At 42.2% G+C, this 13290-nt stretch overlaps 1 protein-coding gene across 1 annotated transcript in view; it reads right to left on the bottom strand.

Moving 5' to 3' along the window:
* Window positions 1-13290, bottom strand: part of LOC126198748 (myrosinase 1-like) — a 59718-nt gene that overhangs the window by 38577 nt on the left and 7851 nt on the right. Inside the window, exons 2-4 of the mRNA XM_049935297.1 lie at window positions 7149-7282; window positions 5963-6097; window positions 3854-3976 (exon numbers count right to left, since the gene is read on the bottom strand). Of these exons, the coding sequence (XP_049791254.1) occupies window positions 3854-3976; window positions 5963-6097; window positions 7149-7282 (392 nt within the window). The remainder of the gene's footprint in view (window positions 1-3853; window positions 3977-5962; window positions 6098-7148; window positions 7283-13290) is intronic.

Raw genomic sequence — 13290 nt, 5'->3', positions numbered from 1 at the left:
AGGATCACTAATATTTACTTACTGGAATTATGTACCTCTAGAACGTTTAGTGACTGTATCTCATTCCCTTTCATAATCAACAAGTAACAGCAAGAGCGAATTCCAAGATAATATGTAGCCAAGTTCACTCACCTGACACTTTAGGACAGCAATACGTACTGAGAATGAGTACTGCCGTTCAGGAGCACTCCACCCATTCCCCCCGCCCCCACCCCTTCCCCGTCCCCCACAGCCACTTGCATACTGGGGTATGTGCATAACTGATGAGGTAGCCACGTTACGCAACATGGCGTTGGGGATTATGCGATGCTGAACTCTAGGTGTCAGTCAAAGGTCAGCATTCAGCTGCTTTCTAAATTGCGTTTTGGTTTTGCTCTTGTCATGAATGATGTTTTATGAGTCTTCTCAATTTTAGTTGTGTGACAACAGTTGGTGATTGGTTTCTTTCTCTGAGTTAACTATCTGTAACTTCAAGTGGTTAACAAACGACTTTCACTCGACAATGAGATTATGTTTCAAGACTTTGTAAATTTATTTTTGTGTACTTTAGCGTCATGATGATTATACTGCTTTTTCATACAGTACTTCTTACATTACTTCACTAATTCTACAACATGTACCCAGCGTCCATGTTTAAATACTTAATATTTGTTTCATATACAACGCGCCGCAATCACTTATACTGGAGCTGGCTCATGGACTAGGCAACATATGCGTACAGCGATCGCATTTATCTTCTATAAGAACATTTCGGCAATCCTGCTAAGCTAACGCTGATATACACTGAGGTGAGAAAAGTCATGACATACCTCCCAATCTCGTGCCGGATCCCCTTTTGCCCAGCGTAGTGCGGCATCCCGTCGTGGCATGCACTAAACAGGTCTTTGGATGTCCCCGGCAGAAATATTGAGCCATGCTGCCTCAACACCCGTCCATAATTGCGGCTGTGTTTCCAGTGGATGTTGTTCATGAACTGATCTGTCGATTATGTCCCTTAAATGTTCGATCGGATTCATATTGGATGATCGCTCAAATTGTCCAGAATGTTCTTGAAACCAATGAATTACATTTATGGCTCGGCGAAATGGCGCATTCTTATCCATAAAAACTCCATCGTCATTTGGGAACATGAAGTCCATCAATGGCTGCAAATGGTCTACAAGTGGCCCACATTAGCACTCCCTGTCACTGATCCATTCAGTTGGACCACCAGGACCCTGTCTACTCTACGTAAACACAGCCCACACCATTATGGAGGCACCACCAGCTCGCACAGTTCGTCGTTGACATCTCGGATCCATGATTTCGTGGGGTCTGCACCACACTGAAACCCTACCACCACCTCTTCCCAACTGAAATCGGGTATCATCTGGGCCTTTCATGGTTTTCCAGTCGTCTGAGGTCCAACCAGTATGGTTACCAGCCCAGGAGAGGCGACGTCGTGTAGTTAGCCAAGGCACTCTCGTCGGTCACCTGTTGCTACATTCCATTAACGCCGCATTTCGCAGCATTGTCCTAACAGATACGTCCGTTATACGTGCCAAATTGATTTCTGCTGTAATTTCACGCTGTGGTGCTTCTCTGTTAGTACTGACATCTCTACGGAAACACCGCTACTCTCGGTGGGTAAGTGAAGGGCGTCGGGCACTGCTGTGTCCGTGGTGACAGGTAATGCCTGAAATTTGGTATTCTTGGCACACTCTTGACACTATGGATCTCGGAATGCTAAACTCGCTAACGATTTGCGAAATGGAATTTCATATGCCTCTAGCTCCACCTACCATCGTGCGTTCACTACCTGTTAATTCCAGCAGCGCGGTCATAATCACGTGGGAAACCCTTTCACGTGAATCACCTGAGTACAAATAACAGCTCGGCCAAGGCACTGCCATTTTATTCGTTGTCTGCGCGTTGCTACTTCCACTACTTCCACCTGTATATGTGCGTATCGCTAACACATGACTTTTGTCACCGCATCGTAGTTTATCTACGTAGATTCGGCATCGTCATAAATTATGATTTCCATCACACAAGTTCTCCATTTTTAGGTTATCAATCTGTGACAGGTGACCAACACATTTGTCCCACACGAACTGTTCCTATAAATCCCGGTTTTAGTACACTTTGAGGCAGTACCGCATGAGGTTCACAGTCTATTTTCGAGTCCAGTTGTGTTACTTGCAAGTAACTCCGTTCCTTCTTAACGCTTTTCGCATGCTTTGTCGTCTTCGAACTTAAGTTGTCAAATCTGATTGCGTTGTTAATGGGCCAGATTCAGTTTCTGGGAGTAAAATTCAAGGCAGAAGTCGAGTCCTAATCTTGTGTGACCACTCAGGTACAGTTTTTAAAGGAGTGGTAGACTTACGAGTTGGTAGCGTTAGCCGTACATAACTGAGAAGAGTCTGTGCACTTTGACGTCACAGGACGGCTCCCTATATTCTAGCAGAACAGAAATGTCCGCACCCAGATTTCTTCCTCTTCTTATTTCCAGCATATAATGGACATCACACAATGGAAACGGAAATGAGCGTTTGGCGTCATTGGCCGGGTCCGCCTTGGTGCAGGTCTTATTACATTCGACGCCACGTTGGGTGACCTGCGCGCCGGATGGGGATTAAATGATGATGAAGACAACACAACACCCAGTCCCGGAGCGGAGAAAATCCCCGACCCAGCCGGGAATAGAATTCGGGCTACTTAGGACGGCAATTCCTCACGCTGACCATTCAGCTATCGGGGCGGACATCACGCAATGATAATCTGCTATATTGTTATTGCATATGCAGTAAGTATGTTTCCAGAATGAGATTTTCACTCTGCAGCGGAGTGTGCGCTGACATGAAACTTCCTGGCCGATTAAAACTGTGTGCCCGACCGAGACTCGAACTCGGGACCTTTGCCTTTCGCGGGCAAGTGCTCTACCACTGAGCTACCGAAGCACGACTCACGCCCGGTACTCACAGCTTTACTTCTGCCAGTACCTCGACTCCTACCTTCCAAACTTTACAGAAGCTCTCCTGCGAACCTTGCAGAACTAGCACTCCTGAAAGAAAGGATATTGCAGAGACATGGCTTAGCCACAGCCTTCTGTAAAGTTTGGAAGGTAGGAGACGAGGTACTGGCAGAAGTAAAGCTGAGTACCGGCCGTGAGTCGTGCTTCGGTAGCTCAGTGGTAGAGCACTTGCCCGCGAAAGACAAAGGTCCCGAGTTCGAGTCTCGGTCGGGTACACAGTTTTAATCTGCCAGGAAGTTTCAGTAAGTATGTTCATTGAATAAAGTACTGCAGCGCCGGCCAGTTGGTTCAGTACATGGAGTGTTACGTTAGATTCCTCAAGGTGGAGGGTCTGATAGATTAACTAGGCACAATCGCGTTTGCTAATTTTAGTCTGAGTACAGAAGTATCTAGCTTCTTAAGCGTTACGCTGCAGTTACAGAAGATCCTGTAGCCGTGAAGTTACTTGTAACTAACACAGAAATGGGAATACAGCCACCAATCCACTTAAATATATATCTTGCCTTCAGAGATTGACTGTGTTCTACAACGCACTGCATACCTTTTGGATTTTCTATCTATCGTCAGCATCACTTCCTCTGTCTTTGATAACTCCACCTCGTTAATATAAAACATGAATGCCACACATCCTCTTTTTGGTCCATCTCTGCTTCGCTTATCATCCATTATTACATTCTCCCACATGCAAAGCACTTACTTTTATTGAACCATACTGAATGAAGAGACACGTAATAAATTTGATCACAGTGTTGCCAATTTTCCATTCATTAATTTACATTTTGTGCTTAAAAAATCTAATAGACAATTTTTTTTACGGAAGTTAATGGAATTAATACTCACCCTGTCACCAAAATTCTGGAAAAGTATCCTGGCGTATTCAACAAAATAGTCCGCTAGGATGGGGTTGGGCCAGCCTCCGATGTACTGCAGAGCTTGCGGCAGGTCCCAGTGGTACATCGTCACCTGAACACAAATGTGTGGTTCAGGAGCCAAGTTCAACAGGTCACAGCTGCTCACGGTAGTAACCAAAAACGAGCCAGCATGAAACACTGTAAATGACTAATTGTTCCGTCTCTAAGCTAATTCTTGTCTTTTGCTAAACTTATTTCTCTCATCCCCTGCCGCAACAGGCTTTTACTTGGCATTTAAGTGTATTTTCAGTACCATATCATATACAGGCGTTATTATTTCATCTTTAGAGTCACTATTATTGCTTCATTACTATGGCTATTAAAGTGGTTAAAATATAACGTTGCCCTTGATTTCCTTAGTCACAACATTTTTTTCTCTTGTTCACCATTTTTCTTCTTTCAGATGCATTTATTCAGCTTGTCACCTACTACAGCATCCAGAGTTCAGAAAATATTTTAGTTAAATGTGACAATGTCATATTGGAGCACTAGATCTATTCTAGACAATATTATTTTATTCACAACAGTCTTGTTCGCTTTTCATTGACAACAGTTTACCGGTTTCAAATAATCGGAACCATAAACTTACAACTTCAGCAGTACGTCGTACAGACAAATCAGTTTAGGCAACTATTCGGTATCTGGTTTTCGTAACAAGTAGCTGGTTCTTGAGATTTTCAATAAGGGTCAAAACTGGTAGTCTGTTATAAGTCCATTCAATGCGTTAAAGACAGTTATAAATTTAAAAAAATAGTAAAAAATATAACAAAATGTAGTATTTGCTGTCATTAAACTGCATTCACGCTCCGTTTTAACTTAATGGGTCTTTTCATATAGATGTAGAGAATGTGGTCAACTGACCATCGTATTTTGAGGTTTTTGTGCTTTAACTATTTTTAAATAAAGCAATTTCCTGACGTTTAAGCTAATGTGTAGGTTTATTATTATTCATTACGTTGTAGATCACACATTCGGCTTGATGAGGCAACATTTAGATTAGATAAGCCTATTGATTATAATCTTTATAATCATAATCATTTTGAACAGTTTCCAGCCCCAGGCTGGGTCTGTTTGGAACATAAGCCTCACCATACAGTCTTGTTTTCACACCATCTTTCCCAATTCAGTCTGGTCCAACCCTCGCCTCTTTTTCCAACACATCCCTCCACATCCTTCAGCTATCTCCCCTTGGTCTTCCTCTCGATCGTTTAATTCCCATCTCCATTTCATGAATCTTCTATCAACTAATTCAAAAACTTTCTCTTCTTTTTTGTTTTTTTTTTTTATGTCTCAGTTGTATGTCATATCCTTGCTGCGTAAAGGTAAGAGGCCAGCTTTAGATTTTCTACTGATGAAGAACCGTCATAGATGACACCGATGTTCAAATATCGTAAACGGAAATTGTGTCTTGTGCTCCGAGAGAATGTTAAGACATTCAAAATCTTCTAGTGAATTTAACATTACATACTGCAAAAGTGTAATTACTAGTGTTCTTTCCACATATTTTTCTCCTGGTATCAACGAAGTCTAATTAAGAATAGCGTTCATATTTCTGCGTGAAGCACAGATCACTTAAGGGCAAACTGTAACATCTTATAGTGACATTGTTTTATCTGCTGAGCTTCTTCTCCATTGGGCAGATAAAGCGCGATGTTTGGGAGCAGATTCAATCAGTTGGCCTCGCCGATTCTCAAATTAAGAGATAATGTAACAGTTATCTGGGTAGAGATGAACTCAACCTTGGGTAACCGTAGAAGCAGTAAATTTTGTAACCTTTGATTAGAATGTTTTCTTCTGACGTTGCATATGAAATGTTTATATAATGGGCTCACTTAAAACTACAAATGAGATTTATTCTTATTATACTTCTACCGACGTGACTAGAAGCTCAACCTCCCACGCTAAACATCTCTATCGACAAATAATGTGCGGTATGCGCTTTTAACTGGCCTTGTTAAAGTGGCTCATCATACACTATATTTGAGAAAGATTATGCATTTAAAGGCACATTTCTGGAATGTAAAACAGTGAATCTCACCATTGGTTCGATGCCGTTCTCGAGGAGCAGATTGATGAGGTTGTTATAGTAATCGATGCCAGCTTGGTTGATCACGTCCAGGTCTCCTGTAGGCAAAATCCTCGCCCACGAGACGGAGAAGCGATATGCAGTCGCCTGTAGGAACATACAAACTTAGTGCTGATACTGAAGTCAACTAGCTGTGAAATGCAGGTAAGATAATAAATATTTCCTTAAGGAAGTGATCTACAGAGCAAGATAACCCAATTTATTGGTTACTAATTTGTAATCTTAAGGAAGTGTCTTCATTCACAGAGCTAAATTTTTCCATACTGGTTAAATTTTCATTTTTTGAAGATTTTTACGTATCAGTAACTAGATTTTCTTCATGTTCTCTGTTTCCTACCATTGTATGAAAACGTCCTTTGGGAGTTAGTGCTATATCTTTATCATCATCTGCTACTTTTCACGTCTGCTACATCCTCCATTACAAGATTAGATAATTGAACTAATATTATACCTCATTTCTTTGGTCCTTTTCCGGCTTACCCTCAATCCATGTTATGCCCACTTAAGACAGTTCATTAAAGACGTCCTTTAATTCTTCATTGAGGATAGGAATGCCACTAGCGAATCCTATTATTAATATCTTTTCATCTCGATTTTCAATCCCACTGTTGAACCTTGCTTTTACTTACGTCATTACTTCTTTGGTGTACAGCCTGAACAATAGGAGTGAAAGACTGCATCCCAGTCCTACATCCTCCTTAATCGGAGCACACCGTTAGGGGTCTTCCAGTCTTATCGTTCCCTCTCGGTCATATTCCACTACACGTATAAAACTGACTCGTTCCACATAATACCGAGAAGTCCCTACCATGATCCACGGAATACGTAAATATCTGTTAGCTAAGCAGCAAAGGACTGAATTGATGAAAAGATGTGGCATTCGTGAATTTAAATTACACTTTCGTAAACCAGGAGACAAAATGTTAAATCGTTTCTGTATCTATGTCATATTTCTTTTTAAAAATGTAGCAGTAAGCGTGTATCGTATTTGATCTCTCTGAATACGTTCTTAATTGGTGCTCTTCATTGTGTATAAAACACTGAAGTGTGCGAGTCAGCTTCCATCACTGGATGACGTTTCTGAGATACACACTGGAAACATTTCAAATCATATGAGGCAAAGATATGTTGGACTTACCCCGATGTCTTTGAGAGCCTCGACATCCTGAGCATACTTGTGGTACGAGTTGCAGGCTACGTCACCGTTATCACCATTGTTCGAGTATTCCGGATGTTCGTGCAGCATATGATCCCAGATGTTTTCGCCTTTACCTGTAACGTAGCGTTGAAGACGACTTGAGAGACAAGCGCTGTATGCAGATGTCAGAAAAACTGAAATAAAAGAAACTCAGGGAAATTATTATATGTTATCTAAAAGTTCGTCGGTATCAATTTTCTCCTTTTCTGCTTCAGTCTGAAAGATTGTGAGACGAAAGAAGGGCTGTCAATAGTCTCTGGGTTAGTCTGATTCTTCTCCCGTCTTCATTACGCAAGATGTATTTTGCAGAAAATTATGTTTCTTGGTTGGTTTTGGGACTTTCGTCCTAAAAAAATTAGAAATAATGCGTTTCTTAAACAGCGTACAGTGCGCACGTACTTCTGTCGTATTAGCCAACATACAGGGATTACCCTAACTCCACCTATAAAATTCCATTGTCGGTCAGTGGTGTTTGCTGAGCATTTTGTTATAAAAGTCGAGGTGTCTCTTGTACCTTGTTTCAGAGTAATTACGTTTTGTCGTCTTTTTACCGCCATGTATCTTTGTATCTATATTGCATAGGCAATATCTACACAACAGTGAACATCTAGATGGTACGCACTGCGTGCTGTTTGAAAACAAACCTTTTCCTTTCATTCACGGTTCTTGCTCTTTTAAACAGTAATGCTCATTTCACTCTTTGGCCTCAATCTTGAATTAGGTGCTGCTCAGTTTCATCTCGGGTTGGTTTTTCCAGCGGTGTTGTACAATAATTGTATGTATGGTTTCACTGATGAAGAACTGGGCGATATAGATGTCGTTTATGGGTTCAGTGAACGCAGTGAGAAAGCTGCTGTTGCTACAGCGATGGGAACCATTGTATGTGTGTGTGTGTGTGTGTGTGTGTGTGTGTGTGTGTGTCTGTGTGTGTGTGTGTGTGCGTGTTTGAGGTTAATGCACTTTCACATGTTCAGTAGTTTCAGGGTCTTTGCCTTCACGTTCTTTAGGTGCTGTATCCGTGACAGTACTGAATGAAATACGCTTCCGGGGAAATATTATTACATCTGAAAAAGTTACGTCGATTCCACCTGCGGGATACAAGATATGCTAATAATGGATAAAACATTATCGGGTTTCAAGCCGCGTAAATTCCAATAATATTGGAATTGACACGGCTTGAAATCCGAGAAGATTTTATCCAATCGTGCCGCAGCGAAAGACTCCGAGGAAATATACCGATAATGGTTTCAACGTCTTCCGCCAATGGATAGCGTTGTGGCGTAGATACCAGAGCGCCACCTGTGTCTACACTTTAATGGGGATTGTTCACGTCCACAAGGTTGAGTGTGGTGCAAACGAATGAACCAAGCAAGCAACCATGCCACGAAGAAGTTCTTATGCTTCCTGCCGACAACTGAGCGAGTTTGAAAGGCGTCTAATTGTTGCCTTCCGAGTGATGGGACGATCCTTTCTTAGAACTGCTACACTAATTGGACATGCTGAGTCAGTTGTGCAACGATCCTTGTGTCAGGTGTCACGTGAATTCTGACGCCCATAGATGAGGTTCTGACGCAGTACAGACGCCAGCGAAGGTCGTCGCATTGTAAGCGCACCAGTGGCTGGTCGTACGGCTACCACGGTACTGATAAGAGGGCTTATGAGCCCAGATTTGTCAACAGAAACTGTTACGAACCAGTTGTAAGCAGTGGGACTACTGGCAGCCACACCTCTAGCCCACGCTCCACTCACACCACAGCACTGACATACGTGCCTCGACTGGTGCCACTTGGGTCAGTTGGGAAGATGGAATGGCCCACCGTGGTCTTCAGCAATGAAAGTAGGTTCTGTCTGCACGTAAGCACCCGTCGTTTCGACGTACGACGTGGACCTGGTAAGTTCCGTCTGTTAGATTGAAATCGTCCAAGACACTCTGGCCCCACCGCAGGCCTCATGCTCTGGGGAATAATAATATACAACTCTCGTTCACCTTTGGTGTTTCTGGAGGGGACTGGTGGTCTTCAATCGGTATGTGCCGTATGTTGGTAGACCCATTATACCCGTTCTTTTTCCATTCTTACAACAGGAACGTGATGTGTAGTTTCAACAGAATAACGCTCTCCCCCCACACTGCCCATGAAACTCAACGTGCTCTCCAAAACATGTTGCAACTTCCCTGGCCAGCACGATCAAGCAGGTGTGGGATATGATGGGACGAGAAGTGATTTAGGTGAGTCGTCAATCAGCGTCTCTTACAGAACAACGCGAATAGGTCGAGGAGGAGTGACATAACGTATCCCAGGGCAGTATTCGTCGTCTATACGATCGTCTTGATGACAGAGCTATAGCTTGCATTGCCGCCCGTGGAGGCTACACCACGCACTAATATGGGTGATTTAGCATGGGTCGACACCTGGATCTCAGAACTGCTTGTGCTAATGGTCTGTAAAAGTAATCATTTCATCTATTCCATACGCACTAACAATAGCTCCTGAGTGAACTGGAAATCTTTAAATAGGTGCACTATTTTTTCCGGCAGTGCATAAGGATCAGGAACCACGTAGACTGTTTAACATGTAGAAAGGTGTATTTCATTTACAAGTTACGAAAATAAAAAAATAAAAAAATGGGACGAGAACGTTGAAAGTCAACAGGCACACATTCATCTGAAGAAAATTTAAAACTTTTCTCGGCAGCTCATTTCTCCAGCCTCTGAAACTTAAATTTTATCTGACGAATATCTGTATGCAGATTTAGGATAGGCACAAAAAATGCAAAATCATCCATAAGTATGGAGCATTCCAAGGCCCTCCATACAGTGGAAATCCTGCTAGCAGCTATGGCACAGAATGTAGCACTTAAAACCTCTGCCGAATAACATCATTCTCGTGCTGAGAACGATCAGATAGTGCATCACCAACCCAGTATTTTTAAAAGCATTCTGACGTGAAGGGCAGAAATAATATGAGCGGCCAGCCACGGAAGCCGCACTGATGAAATATTTGTAGACCATTGTGCCTCTACGCAATATCCGTTTTTCTTGGTTGCAACAAAGACTGCTATGCGGTTGTTGTACCTGACTGCCTAAGGCACTGGAAGATATTTTGCAAAAAATATCCCTGTATAATGCTGTCAAAGTAGGAAACCAAGCTACATAGTCATCCGCAGCTGTCAGACTGCCGACAGTTAATCGACACCTTCTGAGCCCATACTGAGTGGAGCTCAACATCTGAATGGTCACTAATGTCCAGATCAGACGGCGGTTAAGAATTCGGTGGAAGATCTTTCCTTCACAGGTCGGTAAAGCGACACTTCTGTAACTGTTGGGGTAGGTGTGGTCCTTTTCTGGTTTGAGAAGAGTGCTCAAAATTACCGTCTTCCACAAGTTGATGCATTGTCATCCATAGAATTAAAACACCGTAGGAAAACTTTCTTTGATTACGTTTGAGAGCATTGCAGCATGCTGCTCTTGATTCGGTCATGATCAGGCGCAGTACCGTCAGGGGGAGTTATCTGTCTTAGAATTTGAGGGTCAGAAGTCCAATTCACTCCTCTCGTTGATCACACTGTCGCATCTGAATGCAGGATGCTGGCTGTCAATGACAGTGGTGACCGCAGAATTACCTTAATGTGTCCTGAAGACCTCTCTGGGTGTTGTTTGGAGACTATCCTGCTTCAGCACTCGTGCTGTACACAAATAACTGCTTTCACAGGAAATCCTCCTCATGGATTCCTCTTCTTTTTTAATGTAAGTAGTGGGAGTAATAGATTTCAGTAACACTTTCCATGACTTTTCTTCTTGGCCTTGACTCTTCCACTATTGATCAGTACTGTAGATGCTAGAAGGCTGCCTCGGGAACACTTCACATTTCCATTATACCCCATAATTAAAAAGAGATCTCCATGCTCTGACAGTTCACTACCTATTTATTTTTCTCCATATTTGAAACTACCCTCTTGTTTGTGCTATGAACGTTTGTAGCATTGCCAATTGTTGCTTGTTTACTGGGGCGCGTCTGTCCAGCTGCTGGAACTTCTGCAAGGGAGGCAACCATGGACATTTCTGAGTTTATGGACAGAGCTAGATGTTTCGTGGCAATAGTGATTTGGCAACTGCATTTACAAAAGCAGGTGTCAGCATGGCACCATGTACCTGTGTTTCTCTAGTGCCATTGACTTCCTGAATGTTGGCTTTTCGAGAGCCAAAGCGACCAGAGTAGTGAAAGTAGGGGCCTGCATAGCTCTATTTACATATTTGGTTTCAACATAAGTAATACAGTAATTTATGAGAACATTTCGCTTGGTGCACAGCAGGTTTTTTTATTAGTTAAAAATGAACACACCCGCACTAGCGGCTGTGACTGTTCATGTTCATTCTGAAGACAATCCTGCTTCTTTTCATTTTGACTTCTGTATCTTCTTTTCTGCGAATCATGCGTCACGATCTCTATTCCACACAAGGTGATCTTCAGGGCAATTAACAAACCTGAAAGGAGACGAAACTCGACTCCAGAGTAGGCACCATTCCCATAATTGCCGCAAATGGCTTTTCAATTACATGCTAATGAGGTATGTCTAAAGTGGCATTTAAAACGCAGCACGGTTTGGTATAAAACGTTTCATTCTTAAACTATTAAAATACTTCCATAATGTGTTAGGAGTGTATTGCTGTTGAAAGTAAAAGTTAGGGTATACCACCATTCCTTAATGTTTTCTACGTCTATCGCACCTTACTGCACCCACTCATCTTTCAGACGCATACGTCATTTTAATCTTTATAACATCGCATGCCAACTAGCTCTGCAGATGATGAAGAAATTGAAGAAAAGTATGATGAAATATAAGAAATTATTCAGATAATGAAGCGTGACGAAAATTTAATAGTTATGGGTGACTGGAATTCGGTAGTAGGAAAAGGGAGAGAAGGAAACGTAGTAGGTGAATATGGATTGGGGCTAAGAAATAAAAGAGGAAGCCGCCTGGTAGAATTTTGCACAGAGCACAACTTAATCATAGCTAACACTTGGTTCAAGAATCATAAAAGAAGGCTTTATACATGGAAGAAGCCTGGAGATACTGACAGGTTTAAGATAGTTTATCTAATGGTAAGACAGAGATTTAGGAACCAGGTTTTCAGTTGCAAGACATTTCCAGGGACAGATGTGGACTCTGACCACAATATATTGGTTATGACCTGTCGATTAAAACTGAAGAAACTGCAGAAAGGTGGGAATTTAAGGAGATGGGACCTGGATAAACTGAAAGAACCAAAGGTTGTACAGAGTTTCAGGGAGAGCATAAGGGAACAATTGACAGGAATGGGGGAAAGAAATACAGTAGAAGAAGAATGGGTAGCTCTGAGGGATGAAGTAGTGAAGGCAGCACAGGATCAAGTAGGTAAAAAGACGAGGGCTAGTAGAAATCCTTGGGTAACAGAAGATATATTGAAATTAATTGATGAAAGGAGAAGATATAAAAATGCAGTAAATGAAGCAGGCAAAAATGAATACAAACATCTCAAAAATGAGATCGACAGGAAGGGCAAAATGGCTAGTCAGGGATAGCTAAAGGACAAATGTAAGGATGTAGAGGCTTATCTCAAGAGGGGAAGATGGATACTGCCTACAGGAAGATTAAAGAGACATTTGGAGATAAGAGAACCACTTGCATGAACATCAAGAGCTCAGACGGAAACCCAGTTCTAAGCAAAGAAGGGAAAGCAGAAAGGTGGAAGGAGTATATAGAAGGTCTATACAAGGGTGATGTACTTGAGGACAATATTATGGAAATGGAAGAGGATGTAGATGAAGATGAAATGGGAGATATGATACTGCGTGAAGAGTTTGACAGAGCACTGAAAGACCTGAGCCGAAATAAGGCCCCCGGAGTAGACAACATTCCATTGGAACTACTGACGGCCTTGGGACAGCCAATCCTGACAAAACTCTACCATCTGGTGAGCAAGATGTATGAAACAGGCGAGATACCCTTAGACTTCAAGAAGAATATAATAATTCCGATCCCAAAGAAATTAGGTGTTGACAGATGTGAAAATTACCGAACTATCAGTTTAATAAGTCACAGC

This window comes from Schistocerca nitens, chromosome 8, assembly GCF_023898315.1.
Source record: "Schistocerca nitens isolate TAMUIC-IGC-003100 chromosome 8, iqSchNite1.1, whole genome shotgun sequence".
NCBI classification, from domain to species: Eukaryota; Metazoa; Arthropoda; class Insecta; order Orthoptera; family Acrididae; genus Schistocerca; species Schistocerca nitens.
The sequence above is the reverse complement of the archived record's forward strand: the minus strand, read 5'-3'. Positions and strand labels throughout refer to the sequence as shown.